Source organism: Triturus cristatus, chromosome 3_2, assembly GCF_964204655.1.
Source record: "Triturus cristatus chromosome 3_2, aTriCri1.1, whole genome shotgun sequence".
Taxonomy (NCBI): domain Eukaryota; kingdom Metazoa; phylum Chordata; class Amphibia; order Caudata; family Salamandridae; genus Triturus; species Triturus cristatus.
In genome coordinates, this window is record NC_140584.1 from 829,603,434 (window position 1) to 829,619,813 (window position 16,380).

General features: G+C 48.7%; 1 protein-coding gene across 2 annotated transcripts in view; it reads right to left on the reverse strand.

The window, feature by feature from the left end:
- The window catches only part of PRPF8 (pre-mRNA processing factor 8), a 178,899-nt gene that overhangs the window by 79,926 nt on the left and 82,593 nt on the right, over nt 1-16,380 (reverse strand). For both annotated transcript variants that reach the window (XM_085649062.1, XM_085649063.1), the window contains exons 28-32: nt 10,187-10,356; nt 9,897-10,026; nt 9,439-9,585; nt 2,162-2,322; nt 766-957 (exon numbers count right to left, since the gene is read on the reverse strand). In XM_085649062.1, coding sequence (XP_085505188.1) covers nt 766-957; nt 2,162-2,322; nt 9,439-9,585; nt 9,897-10,026; nt 10,187-10,356 — 800 coding nt within the window. The remainder of the gene's footprint in view (nt 1-765; nt 958-2,161; nt 2,323-9,438; nt 9,586-9,896; nt 10,027-10,186; nt 10,357-16,380) is intronic.

Consider the following 16,380-nt stretch of genomic DNA (forward strand, 5'->3'; position numbering starts at 1 on the left):
GGACATGCACAGAGTCCGGTTTACTCTCATATCATGAAAGATTAGAGATCCTAAAGCCACGCAAATATACCTCCTCCCCAAATCCCCTACCCAGTAGTGGCCGGAAAGTCCTAATTGCACAGGTTAGAAACCAATTGACAGCAGCCCAAAATGTGGGTCCCCAGAAACCTTAAAAGATCTCACATGTGCTGCTTGCTAGTCTGACTTGGTAGTAGCCCATACCGCCCTGCTCTAGCTCATCAAGGACACAGGAGTTACAAGTGCAGATTTGAGGTATTCCTTGTATCTGCTCTGCCTTAACTCTTTGAACAAGACTTATCTAACTTGAATCCCAAACTGCTGTCCTCCATGTGTCTGACATGGGGAAGTGTCTAATGTTTCTTCTTTACACTTACCCAGACCACCTCCCATGAGCACAGATGTTACTTAAGCAAGTTAGAGGCATACTTTGTCCCCATTCCAACCCTTAGTTCTTATGGACTGACGATCCTCACTAATGTAGTTTTAAGTATCCAATATCTCAATTTCCCATACAGTGTCAGTTTTTGCGGTTCAGGTGCCCCACCTTTACAGCTCTGTGCTCTCTTGGAACCTGGATTTAGAAACCTAGCTCTCTGGGTTTCCAAGGGAGGATAAATGTAGTCTTTGTTACTGCTCCCCTAGGTCCCCTAACTTCCCAAAGTGAAAGCTGCGTTGAGTGCCAGCATCCCATTGGGCCGACTATACCCTCAATCACTTAAATCCCTGGTGGTCAATGTGTCTCACCTGTGCAGGTTGTAGGCCAGGTCGATGGCGATCAGCACTCCAGTGGGGGAGGGGTAAATACTCATGTTGTCTGTAGTATAATCCAGGAATTTGGCCCGTGCATATCGCTCAATGTCGTGGGAGTCATAGTCTCCCCATCGCAGCTGGATGTCAATCCAGTACTTCTGTGTTGTTGTGCTGTCCATCACATCCCTGTGGAAATAGCATTTAGTGTAAAAGCCCCACTTTGTTCCCCACTTTGTTAAAGAGGCAGAGGCGAGCTGAGTAAAGATGACCCAGGACAGATCGGCGTGTAACAAACCATGAAATGCCCAATAAGGGAAGGTGACAATCACATGAATTACTGCATAAAATGCACAAACTCCTCCAACAGTATTAACCAAGAATTAGGATGCTACACAAACTATCCAGGTATGGTTCATCAGTACTAAACACAGGTCTTTCACATCCCAGCCACGGGAAACAGTCTGTACAACACGTCTTTAAGCAGGCGTACTGTTTCCCCGCAAGCTGCTGAACGCTTGCCTTAACCAAGCATATGCAGGTAAGGTGGCTTGGAGGGTGTAGGTTTTAAGGGAGGGGGCCTGTTTTAGGGCTCAGAGCACGGGCGGAACAAAGAGGCGTGGTTTTTAGGGTTAGGGCAGGGAGTTGGGGTCTGGGCAGGTTTTAGGATAAAGGACCGTGTTTTAGGACTTGGAGGAGGGGGGCGGGGGGGGGGGAGGGGGGAGGGTGGTGTTGAATTTTCAGGGCTGGGGGCAGTTTTCAGGGCTCAGGGGAGGGGTAGTTTAAAGTTTTAGAGATGGGGTTAGTTTTTAGGGCTCGGGCGGAGGGGCTGGGATACAAAATTTACTACACATCCTTTACCAAACATGCCTTTACCACAAAATTGCGTGGTACAGGCTTGCGTGGTAAAGGCATGCGTGGTAAAGGCATGCGTGGTAAAGGCATGCGTGGTAAAGGCATGCGCTGTTCTGACGCATTCGCTGTTCGGGCTGTATGGTAGAGGCACTCGTGGCTTAGCCGTACGTGCCTGTCATACAACCCCCAGCCACATAACCAGCTGCGGTCAGTGCAGGTAACAGCGGTGGGGCCACGTCTGGGGGGGGAGGGGGGAATTTCGAGGAACGAACCCGAGGGAACATTTATTATTTATTTGATTTTCCCTCAGCATCGTCCCTCGAAATTCCCCCCAACGCTGCCCCACCGCTGGTACCTGTACGGACCGCGGCTGCACATAACTCCCTATTTGTAGGAAGGGCAAACAGTTGCTCGCTGGATACAAACAGTCACAAGAACTACAAAAACGATCCCAACAGTCAGCTGTCCCTCAAAAGAAACAGGCATGAGAGGAGAGTCTTGAACTCTAAACAAGACACTTTGCTTTACAGATACTCACTTGGAGTCTGCAAGCAGTGATGGCCGGGACACATTCCATTTGTAGGACGCAAAGAGCAGAATGTCTGCACAGGATGAATTCATCTTGTAGGACTTTCTAGGATGGATGGTTTCCTTCTGTACTGTCTCAATCTCCAAGGCATCCAATTCCTGATCAAACACCTGCAAGAACACGTAAGACGAAAGGTTTGAGGAAACAGCAGGCTAGCTCAGCAAGTAGGCAGGTAATTCTACATAAATGAATAAGGCACGTATGGAGAGGAGCTACAGAGAGGTAACGCACAAGTTACTTATCTTCGGTAACTATATATATCTGTAAGAAATATTAGTAGTGACAACAAATTCCTTACCTTAGAATTACCCCCAGTCGTCAGAGTGGATCCGGAAAGTTTTCGTCAGCAGTACCCCTGAGCGTCGGTAGGCGTCGTCGATGTCATCTCGTCGTTGGCACTGAGATGACATCGCCGGAGCTACTTAGACGCGCCCACGCGCGCTGACGTCAGTTCTTTACACGACTTTCCGTGCCGGGAACGCAGAGCCATGCAAGAAACTGACCACTGGTGCAATGAAACTAGGGTCCTGAAAGGGATGACCTTAACCCTAGAAATCAGTTTGCACAACGGGGAGGATGGGTGGAGCCGTAAGGAATCTATCACTACTAATGTTACCCTACTAATGTTAATAGATACCCCAGCAATACCAACCCAGGTGGTGGGTCTGCGAACCAAGATCACACCTGAAAATCCTGGAGAACAGAACGGCCAAAGAAGCAGTCTCTCCGGACTTGGCTGTCCAGGCAATGCTTGGTAAATGTGTGCAGCGAGGCCCATGTAGCTGCCTGACAGATGTCATGCAAGGGAACTCCTCGTGCCAAAGCAGTAGTGGCTGCTGTCGCCCTGGTAGAATGGGCGCGCAGCCCCAGTTTTTTTAGCCAAAGATTAACAAGCCTTTATGCACAGAACGACCCACCGAGAGATTGTCCGCTTGTGCACAGCCCGACCATTCTTGGCACCCATGTAGCCAACAAAGAGCTGGTCATCCACCCGGAACTGTTGTGTGCGGTTCAGGTAGAATTAGAGTGCATGTTTTGGGTCCAGACGATGGAGCCTCTCTTCCTCTTTTGAGGGATGGGGAAAGAAGGTGGGCAAAGTGATGGTCTGCCCGACATGAACTGCGGTGACAACCTTTGGTAGAAAAGATGAACGAGTCCTTAGATAACGAGTCCTTAGATCCACTTTATCCGGATGGACACAGAGAAAAGGAGGTTTAGAAGAAAGAGCATGGAGCTCACTCACTCTTTTGGCAGAGGTGATGGCCACCAGGAAAGCTGGTCTGTAGAAGACGAAGAGGACAGTTGTGAAGTGGCTCAAAGGGAGCAAACATCAGATATGCCAGAACCAGGTTCAAGTCCCACTGAGGCATTATGAAAGGTACAGGAGGGAAAAAGATGAGTAATGCCTCTTAAGAATCTATTTACAACCAGGGGCTTGAAAAGGGAAGGCTGATCTGGAATCCGTAAAAAGGCTGAAATGGCCGAGAGATAGCCCTTGATAGTGCCCAGAGCAGAGCCCTGCTGGGCCAACGAAAGGAGGAATAAAAGGACCTCTGAAAGAGGGGCAGGAAGGGGATCCACAGCCTTTGCTGTGCACCATGCAACAAACTTATTCCACCGGCAGGCGTATACCGTCTTAGTGGAGGGACGCCTGGCTGATAGATTACATCAAAAACTTTGGGAGGCAGGTCAAAAGACGTCAACTGCCGCCGCTCAATCTCCACGCAAGGAGGTGGAGACTGGACAGGTTCGGGTGGAGGACCATCCCCTGTTGCAGCGACAGAAGATCCTCCCGAAGAGGCAGTCGGATCGGGGGATCGATATCCATGCTGAGTAGCTCGGGATACCATACTCTACGAGCCCAGTCCGGAGCCACAATAACAACTTGGGCCCGGTTGCGCATGATCTTCTTCAGCACTCTGGGTAGAAGTGGTATAGGCGGAAAGGCGTATGGTAGACCGCAACTCCACTCGCGACGAAAAGCGTCGCCGAGAGAGTGCCGGCTTGGAAATTCCAACGCGCAGAACTGATGACATTGCGCGTTCTCTTCTATGGCGAATAGATCTAACCAAGGCTCTCCCCACTGTTGAAAGAGACCTTGCGCCACGTCCGAGTGTAGACGCCATTCGTGATCCATCATGCACCGGCAGCTGAGTTTGTCCGCCCTGGCGTTCTGATAACCTGCCAGGTGTTGAACCACCAGGAAAATGCCCTGATGTTCCAGCCATGTCCAGAGACGCAGAGCCTCCTGACAAAGGGTCCACGACCCCACCCCGCCGTTTGTTGCAGTACCACATGGCGGTGGTGTTGTCCGTGAACACCTGCACTACACTTCCCTGGACAGAGGAAAGGAATGCTTTCAGTGCAAGTCAGATCACCCGAAACTCCAGAAGGTTGATATGGAGCCGGGACCCTGCTGGGGACCAGAGTTCTCTGATCTCCACCTCTCCCGTGTGGCCGCCCCATCCCAGAAGGGACGCATCCGTCACCACTGTGTGTTCCGGTTGGGGAAGGGAGAGGGATCTGCCATTGACCCAATCGCGATTCATGAGCCACCACTGCAATTGTTGTGCAGTGATCGGACAGGTTGCCCTGATGCTGTGCCCACTGGAACTTCAGGTCCCACTGCAGAGCCCGCATATGCCATCTGGCATGATCCACCAACAGGATGCAGGAGGCCATCAGGCCCAGTAGCCGGAGGGTCATCCTGACCGAAACCCGGGATTAAGGCTGAAAGATCGGAATCATAGCCTGAATATCCCAGACTCGCTGCTCGGGAGGATAAATCATAAACTGCGCCGAATCCAGAACCGCTCCGATGAAGAGGAGCTTCTGAGAGGGAACCCGGTGCAACTTCGGCACGTTGGAGAACCCCAGCAAATGCAGGAGGACAGCCGTCGTCTGGCAGTGAGAGACGACTGCCTGGGGCAAGTCCGCCTTCAACAACCAGTCGTTGAGATAGGGGATGTCTGGGACCTCTGATCTGCGCAGAGAGCTGCGACCACCGCCATCACTTTCATGAACACCTGAGGGGCGCTGATAAGGCCAAAAGGGAGCACAGTGAACTGAAAGTGCTCGTGGACTAATGTGAACCGCAGGTAACGCCGGTGGGCTGGCAGGACGGGAATATGAAAGTAAGCAAGTCCAACGCTACCATCCATTCTTGCGGGTCTAGGGCAGACGAGACCTGAGCGAGTGTGAGCATCTTGAACTTCTCCTTCGGAGGAAGCGATTGACGTTTCTAAGGTCTATGATAGGACGCAGATCCTTGTCCTTCTTGGGGACCAGAAAGTAGTGGGAATAACAACCACGACCTACTTCTGTCCCAGGAACGCGCTCGATGGCCCCCTTGGCCAAGAGGACTGTGACTTCCTGCTGAAGAAGTGCAAGATGGTCCCAGACATGCGATGGTATTGAGGTGGCATGGCTGGAGAGGAAGTCTCGAAGGGGGGGTGGGGAGGACTAGCCCCTTCGGACAATTTGCCGCACCCACTTGTCCGATGTTATCTTGCGCCAGTGGGGGGAGAAGATGGTGAATTCTGCCGCCCACTGGCGTTTGATGGGCTTGAAAGGTCGGACTAGGAAGGCTTTGCAGTGGATGCTGAGGGGGCCTGACCTGCCCGCTGGCCCCCAGAACCGCCTCGACGGTTCCCACGTCCGCAGCTGTGCTGAGAATGTTGCTTAGTAGGCCTGTGGCTCTGGAACAAACGTAATGGGGCACCCCTTCTGTGGCCACGAAAGGAGCGAAAAGCGGAGGAGAGCGAGTGGCCGACAGGCCCAAGGACTTGGCCGTAGCCCGTGAGTCCTTAAACCGCTCCAACGCACTATCCGCCTTATTGGCAAAAACGGCGAATGCCATCAAAGGGCATGTCCATCAAGGTGTTCTGGGAAGCCAGTTGTTCTCAGCTAGGCGTGGCGCTGAAGCGGTATCAAGCCCACAACAAATGGTGAACTTTGCTGCGTCTCTGCCAGCTGCTAAAGTTTGGGAGAGTACTCTCCGTGCCTCCTCCGGACAGTTGGGCAGCTCCTCCACAACCGTATCCCACAGTGAGTGGGAATAACAGCCCAAGAGGAATGCGGTGTTCACCAACCGCAGCCCTAAGCTGGCATATGAAAACAGCTTCTTGCCAAGCTGTTCCAGCTTCTTGGATTCCCTATCCGAGGTGCAGAAGGGAACGCGCTCTGGGAAGCAGAGGCTTGGACAACCAAGCACTCGGGAGTGGGGTGTTGGGAGAGAAAGAGGGAGTCGCCCGGAGTCAGGCGATGGCGGCAGGCCATGTTCCTGTCCACAGGAGCCCCTGTGTTGGGCCTGGACCAAGGGCCCAAAAGGACCTCAGAAAGTGCGTCATTAAAAGGCAGTAAGGACTCCGAAGAGGTTGCCGCCGGCTGAAGCACTTCTGCCAGGAGATTAGTCCGGACAGCCACCGTCGGGAGTTCGAGGTGGAGGGCCTTGGCTGCCCTACGTACTACCACTGCGTAACTGGCTCCCTCCTCCGTAGACACGGTAGGAGGAGACAGCATGCCAAGGTGAGGTGAGGTGTCAAAGCCACTGGCCTCCCCCAAATCCTCTGCCCAGTCCGGATCATAATCACACTGTTGTGTGAGAGGGTCCTCAGACCCCTCACAGTCCTCCCCTCCCTCCGAAGTCTGTGAAACAGGCTGAAAATAAAGAGGACGGACATAGGGGAAAAAGGGCCCCATCAGCGTCTGCACCGCACTGCATCGATCCGGCACCGTGTCTGGGCTGAAACTGGGGACGACGTCGTCCCAAGGAGGGGGCGACATCGGAGGTGGTGCTGGTGAGGTCAACGGCGGTGGAGGTGTTACGAGGTCAACCGGCGTCGGAGCAGTCGACGATGGAAGGACAGGACCTGCAGTCGACGATAGAAGGACAGGACCTACAGTGGGGCCTGTAGGTACACCGGCAGGGCCAGACGGCCCAAAGAGTCAGGCCATGGCAACAAGAAACTCTTGCAACTGAGCAGGCGTCGCCGACGGACCCGGAAAGGGTGGGTAGCCGGGCGGCGACGTCGCAGGCCCTGCCGGAGCCGCGTGGGTGGCACCACCCGCACCCTCAGCCGCGACGGGCGAGGGGAAGTCAGGGAGCGACGACGCTTCTTCAACTTCTTTTTGGAATGCTTCAACTTACCTGACCCAGAGTGCGAAGACTTCGATCCAGCAGAACGATGGTGATGGCTCCACAACCAGGCCCTGAACCTCCCACGGGACCGGGACCTTGAGCGGCGCAGAGCCGACGGCCGGACTTCCAGCAACTTTCGGGACCGCTCCCGCAAAGTTTTCAGCGCCATGCCCTGGCAGTCGGGGCACGACTTGGATTCGTGGTCGCGCCCCAGGCAGTAGAGATACACGCGGTGTGGGTCCGTCACCGACATCATGCGGTGACAGTCCCCACAGTTCTTGAAGCCGGGCATCCCTACGACACCAGGAGTGGAGCGACTGAGAAATTGAGTCAAAAGGGCTCGAAAAAACTGAGTCAAAAAAGTACTGGGGGTACTTGCTTTCCCGGAGCTGCGCTTGATGGCGCGGAAAAAGAAAGAACTGACGTCCATGCGCGTGGGCACGTCTAAGTAGCTCCAGCGACGTCGCACGACGACACCTACCCACGCGCAGGGGTACTGCTGACCAAAACTTTCCAGTCAGACGCCTGGGGGAAATTCTAAGGTAAGTAATCTATCACTACGTGTTTCTTTCAGATATAAACCAAACTATTATCACATTCCAGAAAAAATCATTCACGGATTCAGGATTCTAGAGAAGAAGCCAACGTTCTGCCTGCAAGGACATAATGAGGTTGTTTAGGGAGGCACGTGGGGGTCAACGGGGACTGAAAGGGTAGAGAATTAAAGTTTCTTCATGTTGACTATTCATGCAATGACAACTGAAGGGGATGGGTTCACTTAGATCAAGATATGTAAAATTCAATAAACGCCATACATCAATATGCAAGCTCTAGATACAAGGGTGTCCAATGTAGAATAATTTGGGATGCATTGTCATAATCACTAAAATGACTGAGTTAATATATCTCATGAGAATGTCCCTTCTGGATCAACTGGGGAAACACCGGATTTATAATGTGCCTTTTCCTCACATGAATAGACTGCACCTGGCAGCTCCAAAAGAAGTGGCTTTTTATTATTTTGAGATATGCTTATTTCAACATTGCTGTTTACACACATGAACTATTAGTACGGACCGCCATATAAGAGGTAATGCACAATATTGACAGAAACCTTCAAATCCTTCTTTTGGAAAATTAAATGGCGATAGGGGTCTTCTTGAAGTACTTCAACTGCCATCCTTTAGCCAACCAAACAAATCGCTGTTGAAAGCAGACTTGGAAACTAACAAGAGAATACAGGACTCTCCGTGCAACACCGGTGCACACATTATATGATAATAGATAGAATCGAAAGACAACAGAATTGAACTTCAAAATCAGTGCGTCCTTTAGACTCCCATCCACTGATTTAATATGCTGAATTACATGCACAAAATGCAGAACTGGAGAAAAAGCCACCATGACTATCTTACAAGCTAACTTGAAAAATGTAAAGGCTTATTAGAAAATACAACTTCAAAATGTGCGGAGCACTGCAAAGTGTTAAAAATGTATTTAAGAAGGCCAATATATATCCTAGACTGCTTTAAATCTCACTGCAAACTTTCTGAAAATCTACTTGAAAACAAACATGAAAAAGGACTAATTCCAATCTTATGTGGCCCTCTACAATGTCTAGAGATCACATACTCTTTCTTGCAAGAAATTCACCTAAATGACAAGACTATTACCTGAAATTAACTCTCCAGTGTTTACAAAAGTTGCATTCTTTCCGACAACGCCATTTACTGCACATCCATGACTGTGGGTAACCACAACTGCAATACCCTTGTAAATTACCGTCTTTACAAAGACGCATTTCCAGCTTAGCACAAAAGAAAAATCCACATTCTTTCTGCTCTACACAATATGTAAACAAGGGTCTATCCCCAGAGCAGCCCATGAGGTCAACAGCCTTTACATGTGCCAGGATCTGAACTGGCCTCAATGGCCTTACCATCGGTGATCTCACTGAGCAGGATGGGACTTGTGAAACTCTTACAGTGGTGCATCACTGCTCCTATCCTCCAGTGATGGGAGTTACCCCATCGTAAGTCTAGGTTTTCCTCACACCCCTTACCTTCCCCACAATGAGGTCACTCACCTGGCACAAGTCCATGACAATGCTCTCGTGAATCTTCTGCCACAAGTGAGCTCTGAAGATCTGAATTAGGGAAATCTTCAGGGTTGGAATCTTTCCATGCATGAAAATACCAGTCAGATCGAGCTGCACTTGGAAACCAACATATACCTGCAGGAGAAAGAGAAAACAATGTTTGTGATAAGTATCGACACAGGGCCGTAGATTTAGCCCAGCAAAAAGATACAGCATACAAAGTGCGAGGAGGGAGTCGCCCACTTATCTACAATGGAGCCGACAAAAAGATTACTAGGGAAATGCCCTTGCAGGCACAGCAGAGAGACAAAGACACAAAGTTGGCACACACGAACTATATTGGGGACAGCCCCCATTGCATTTTACACTTCTTCAATCCATTCGCTCACTCTCTCCTTGTGTTACAACAGCAAGACCCAAAGCGAGAGGACTCTGAAATCACTTACGTTGGCTCGGTTGATGGTGGGTGACCACCAGAGAGTGAATCTTCTGTTTGGAATCTGGTTCAGACCAGACCTCTGGGCATTAGTCAGCTTCTTCCATTTCATTGATTCCTCAAACCCACTGGCCTTCTCCCTATAAGAAAGAGGGAACAGAAAAAAAGGGGGGAAATAAAACAGTGCAAAAACCTCCAGCTCTATGCTCCCACAAAAAGCTCAGAGATCAGCAATTCGTTGACGTTATGTGCAGCTAATCAACATTAGTTTGACTATATAGAATCAAAATTACTCCTTACCAAAAGAGACCTTCCCATGTTGGGAAATAGGTGCCCTTGAACAATGTGTGTTCCAAGATTCCCTCCACTCCACCCAACGCCTGGATCATATCTGTACGATAGTTGTTCAGGTTCCAGAGCTTTCCATCATGGCGCTGGTGAGTCCACCAAAAAGGATTCTGTTTCAGTACCTTTAAAATGAAAAGTCCTTTGTTATATATCAAATGCATCGTCGAAGCAAAGCCTCATGCTTGCCACACAAATATTTCATTACAGTTTGATAAGGCCTTCCTGGACTGCATCTTTGCTGAGCATATCTAGTCTTTAACGGGCCTCGGGTGAGAGAGAGTATGGCAGAAACCAACTCAGCCCCAGAACCTCAGTCCAGGTCTTGATTGTAGCCATGCATCCTGATTCAATCATTTATCTTGCATTTACAATCAACAAAGCTTTATTTCGATATTTGATATCATAAAAGCACATTTATACATTAAAACACGATTAATAAAAAATACATTAAGAGAAGGGTCATATAAAAACTTTTTGTTACAATGAATAATTTAAAACAGTGTATTAAACTTTAACAGCTTTGTGAATAATAAAAACATTTAGTACAAATACATCATATAGCCTTCCGCCTAATCAACCATGCCCAACTTAGAAATTTAGCCACCCCGCACACTAAGGTTGTGCTAACGTCAGCCTTTAGTATTCTAAGTGCAACAGAGTGGTCCCTAGTTCCAAGCTGCAGGCACACAGGTTTTAACCATTTCAATCTAGGTTTCGAATAGGCTGGGCATACAAAAAGAAGGTGAAGAATGTTTTCAGTAACACCTAAGCAGTTTGGGCAATCCACAGGGGTTTGATGCAGGGGCTTCCACTTGCTGGTACGATCACGAAGAGGAAGAGTGCCCATCCTAAAATGAATAAAGAGGGATCTATCCCTGGGCTTCATGATAAAGTCTAGATAAGGCTCCAGGCGGGGCATAGACTTATGCTGCCGAAAAGCCTCAGTCAACCTGCCTTGGTTAGGGTCCCTCTGCTCTTGGTTGTCAACCCATGCCCAAAAGGCTCTCTTAATTTCTGCCTTAGATAACAGTGCCCCAGACTCCCAAGCAGTTACAAGGCCCATTGCCAAAAGAAGCTTCTTTATATTAGCTAGCCATCCAATTTTATAAGCTCCTTGAAGATTCATAACCTCTCTTAAGCTAACAGCGTACCTAGAAAGCTCTGGAGAACGCCATAGCCGCGCCCAATATAAGAGAGGACGCAAAGTAACTAAATCTTTAATAGAGCGCCGACCCAGATCGCTCAAGAGTGGCTTGGTTGGGGTGCCCCTCGGGAGGGATACAAGCTCCCTAAAGAACTTATTTTCTGAGGAGACTAGCACATCTACACAGCCAAAGCCCCAGAGTTCTGCACCATAGAGGGCACAGCCTACAGCTTTTGCAGCGTAGATTTCCAAAGCAGGAGCAATGGGCTTAGTTGTAGAGGCACGATCTTGCATTTACACAGCCATGGTTTTTTATAGTAGATTTTCATCTTACTGGATGCTTAGAGTTTTACTGGGACAGGAAGACATGACCTATCTAAATGTATAGAGTGAATGTTCTGTGTGGTGCTCGACAATTTGAAAACAAGCTAACGCTTATAATTAGAACACCATGTAGTGCAATGTTTAGTAAAATCTGTAGCAGGTAGTTAATAGTTACATATATGTTTAGGGATATATTTTTACAACAGAAGGTGCTAGCACTTAGTTTTTTGTGTTCATTACTGTTTTTTTCGGGTTCAGGGGAAAACATTACATGGTGGTGCAACAATTATGTAGTTGATACAATACATTTAAAAATCAAATGTACTCCAGGTTTATTGCTTACCTCACGATGCTCCCGTTTACATTTAAGAGCATCTGGTGATTCCACCATAAGAGACATAATCCACCACAAAATCTTTCAGTCTACATCACAGGAGCGAGAAGAGCAAAAGCACACTCTCGATCTCATGCATCAGTATTAAATTCCTGTTTTACCCACCTATACATAAGCGCGCATGTCACTATATTCATGAAGTAAATGGGCATTTGGGGTGAATGAGGGACCTTTGTGCTATGATCAGTTATGCGTACCGGGCCTTCACTCTCCTGAACAGGGCCTGTCCCTGTCTTATGGGAATTAATCCAATTTACAGCAGGCCCAGTGATTCCCCACTTCTTGTCACCTCACAATAAGGCAGTCATGGAAGACCATGTCAATTAGTGCAGAAACCAATACAGAGGAACTGCAATGGTCGGAAAGTAAACAGGTTATCCAAGACTAGTACCAATGCTCTCTTAAAATGCCTGGGGGGAACCCCAATTGAGCAGAGTTCAGCAGCTTATGATTCTCGAGAAAAGAGGAGAGTGGTTTAGAGATTTCTCTGGAATTTTCACTGAAAAAAGCAACAGGGCTAGGCAGAGAGTCGTTAGTTCACAACGCAAGGGCATCACCACAGCTTCCTTGCATGCAGAGGGAATGGTCTCCAGGATGACTGATAAATTGCAGAGCACCAACAAGGATAGAAAAAGAAAAGCAGAAGCCAATTTCTAAATGCCAGTGGAACAGGATGAAACAAATAACCCGAATCTGTACTTCTAACAAGGTTAGCTTCTCTGAAGAAAGAAGCTGAAAATAAGACAAAGATGACCGATTGAGCACTGGAGCTGCGCTTCCATTAGATGGAACGTCAAGCAGCGTGTGAACTACGCCCACAAAGACTCCTGTGGCCAGAAATAAGGGATCAACGAGTTTAAGGCGGTTGGTGCCTCCATGTTGCTCTGCTGATTATCTCCAGCAGTGAAACAAATTGAAACTTTTTTTCTCGACCCTGCCCTCCCACTGTGAGCCAAACATGAATGCCACAAGGTCCATTGAATGTGCCTTCAACAATCGCTGTTTATCCTGAAGATCCAACGTTCGGCAAATGTCCCAGGACAGGATGCTGCCATTGATGAAAGATTACTGCCCACTTCACACACTGCTCTCCCTTCTAGCCCTTCCTGTGACTGGCAGAACTAACAGCTTGCTGACAAGTAGCGCCTTGAAGGGGTAATCTGGATCCAGAGATTAGTGAGTACATCATGGGTGTACTTCTTGTCTCAAGCAATAGATGATCATCTAAGGCCAGGACAGCGCGTCCCCTGGCTAGCTGAGCGGGACTGTGGAGTTCCCGGCTTCTCCTCTGCTTTCTTCAATATTCATGTGCAACAGCAACAAAGAGAACTTCCCGATGTTCGCAGATGGCATCCAGTGCCACCGGTGCAGATGGTACCTAAACGACAAACACCTAAACCACTTCTGTAACATCCCAATCCTTAATTTGAGAAAAGGAAGAGATTGTGATGATGGGGATCTGCCTTTCTTCTCTCTTTTTTTGTTGTTGCCTGCTGTCATACAAAGACCTACATCATTGTAAACAAAGAATATCCTGGTCTATACAAGACCAAGTTTAGCCAATCGAGCAGCAAACCACAGAAATTGTCAGAGCTGTAAAAACTGCATTTGGCTTCTGATAGACTATTATTCCCTCCCAAGGCCCAGCACCAAATAGGACTTCTGCGGTCTATCCTTTCTTTATAAATGGATTGTGCCAATGTGTTGTGCCGGGCTCTTTCATGGCATTAATAGGCTTTAGTGGAGCTAAAGTTCAGCCGTGAGGACGCCTGCGATTCAGCAAGGCACACATCACCCCAGCGCTAGGACAGCGCCATGGCTTGCCGTAAACGCTGCACTTGCTTGCAGTTCAATGTAAGCAGCACAGCAGATACTAAATAACATGACACCAAGAACACCTGGCAAACTATTACCAGGGTCGTGGGCACCCCACGAGTTCCTACGAAACAGAAGTTGGTATAAAACGAACACTGTAGTTGCGAAGCTCCAACTGCTAAAGGAAGTAAGAATTTTTCCAGCAGTTTTGAAGCTACCACTCACTTACACATTCAACAGCAGGTAGATTAACATGACTGTCGGCCACAGCCTAAACATCACCACGTTAACTAACAATAAATACGTGTTATTAAACAACGTATTCATAATTTGTCGACCTCTGCGAGATGAACTATCTTAGTGGGATTAGTACCTTTGATCTGACAGGCACACAGACACTTTTACCTGCACTGGTTCGGTTTATCTAGAACCAACACTACAACTCCCAGAATGCATTTATTTGTTAAATGAGCGTACAGAGCTAGATAGAAGACACCAGGTAATGTCCTAATAATGTCTCGTTAACCAACCCTATTAAGGCTCAAGCACTTTAAAATTAGGGGCGCACAAAACTCAAATCCTTTAACGTACACCTACAAACAAGTAAACACTCGATTGATCCCCTTGTTTTGAGGAGGTAAGTGAGCTGTAATACTACAATCCAGGGCATCACCAGCACGGAAACGGTATGCCAGAAATGAGCGTGCCTCACCCGACCCTTAACCTCTCCTGTGGGTGGTTGAGCGCCCTCAGTGCATTGCAGGACCGTATCATGTGTCGGTGCGAGCAACGCGCTGTCTATAGCTGGCCGCCTGCAGCGGAAACCCTATCCACTGACATAATTAAAACATGATCTGATTACCGTCCGCACTGGGTGATTGCGGTCTCATTAACCTTTGTGCGGATCCACCTGAATCCATGTCCTGGGAGGCCAATGTAGCAGGAGGGTGTTGCGTATGACAAGTAAACAGGTTGTTTAATTCACAATTCGGCCCCTCCCCTGTCACTTAGGCAGACTCCTACTGCGCAGGTGGCGCTTCATTTTTAAATTCACACATTTGAAGTCGAATGGGGCTTTTTGTTGTGGTACGAAACCTAACGCTCCCTCGCTAGGCGCTAGTCTTACACTTTGGAGCAGAATCGCGAAGAAAGACGATATCGGGAAGCGAACTTCATTGTTTTAAGGCTCGAATCCTAGCCACCTCGCCTGACTTATAACTGTGTGCTCCTGGGCGACTCGGTTTTTCTCTTTGCTTTCATTCCTTAAACTACCATACCTGGGACTTCTTAGAGACATGCTACACGCAGGTATTCACCACATTATCATATTTAATTTAGCTCATAAGCCACCAATTCTTATTCGCGGCGTTTCCCTCACATCCAGGCCTATCGACATTCCCGCTGTGAGAAATGTGATGCGCCTTGATTGTGGGAGGGCAAGGGTCGTGGTTTCAGTGATGCTAATTGTGAGCAACCCTCGTGCAGGTGGTCCGAGAGAAGTGCTCAAAGGAACCTGCAGATGGTTACAAGGCTATTGTGTCACAACAGCAGCTTTTCACTGACATGCGTGCACCCACTCCTGGGTTGCAGACTCCCCTCTGCGCGTGTTTACCTCGCAGCTGCGTCGGGTTAGGTTGCGGAGCCGCTTGTGCAGTGTGCACCGTGCACTGCCCGATGGAGAGGGTGTGACTTCCATAGGAGTCTCTTCAGAGACAGGACCACAAACTATCAAAGGCTGCTTCACCCAGACATGTAATCCGAGAAACTAGGGCAAAGGCCGGTATGACCTACATACTGTACCGAGGGAGCGCAGCCGTGTGAATCTGCATTGTAATTAGATGTATGGAGTGAATCGCGTGGCGTGTTTCATCAGGACCGCACTGTTTCAGAGTTATTCGTGATCAAGGCGGGTTTTGAAGCGGAGACATCCCCGCAGTGTGACAAGGCGCAGTGTGACACAAAGAAAGCGATGCTCCCTCGCGTGTGTGGAAAACACCCAAGTGCAGCAAAAACACACAATGAAAGATGCTGAATTTGTAAACTAATAAAGGAGTTATTTAAACGTCACCACGTAACTTGGAAGCAAACACTTTAAGCGTATTTCACTTATTTTCACTGTGGTATACCTTGAATCGTTCATTTTATTTGCTCAGTATCATCCATTCAATTTATAAATCAGCAAAAATAACAAGCGCGGTCGCGAAAGTGAAAGAGGACCGCGCTGCAGCCGGAGCATGAAAGGAGGGTTCACGGCCCGTTCCCTCCAGCATCGATCTCTTGTCTTTATGGGGCCACGTATTTCTAAACACATGGCCCCATTAAGATAAGAAAGTGCTTTGCGACACATGCAAAAGCAGGCCACCGAGTTGGCTCTGAGGCGAAAGGGCGTCCACCGAAAACCCTCATTTCCAGTGGCAGGCCACCGTTTAGCATGAACGGTGACGCCAGCCAATGGAAATGAGGGGCGGG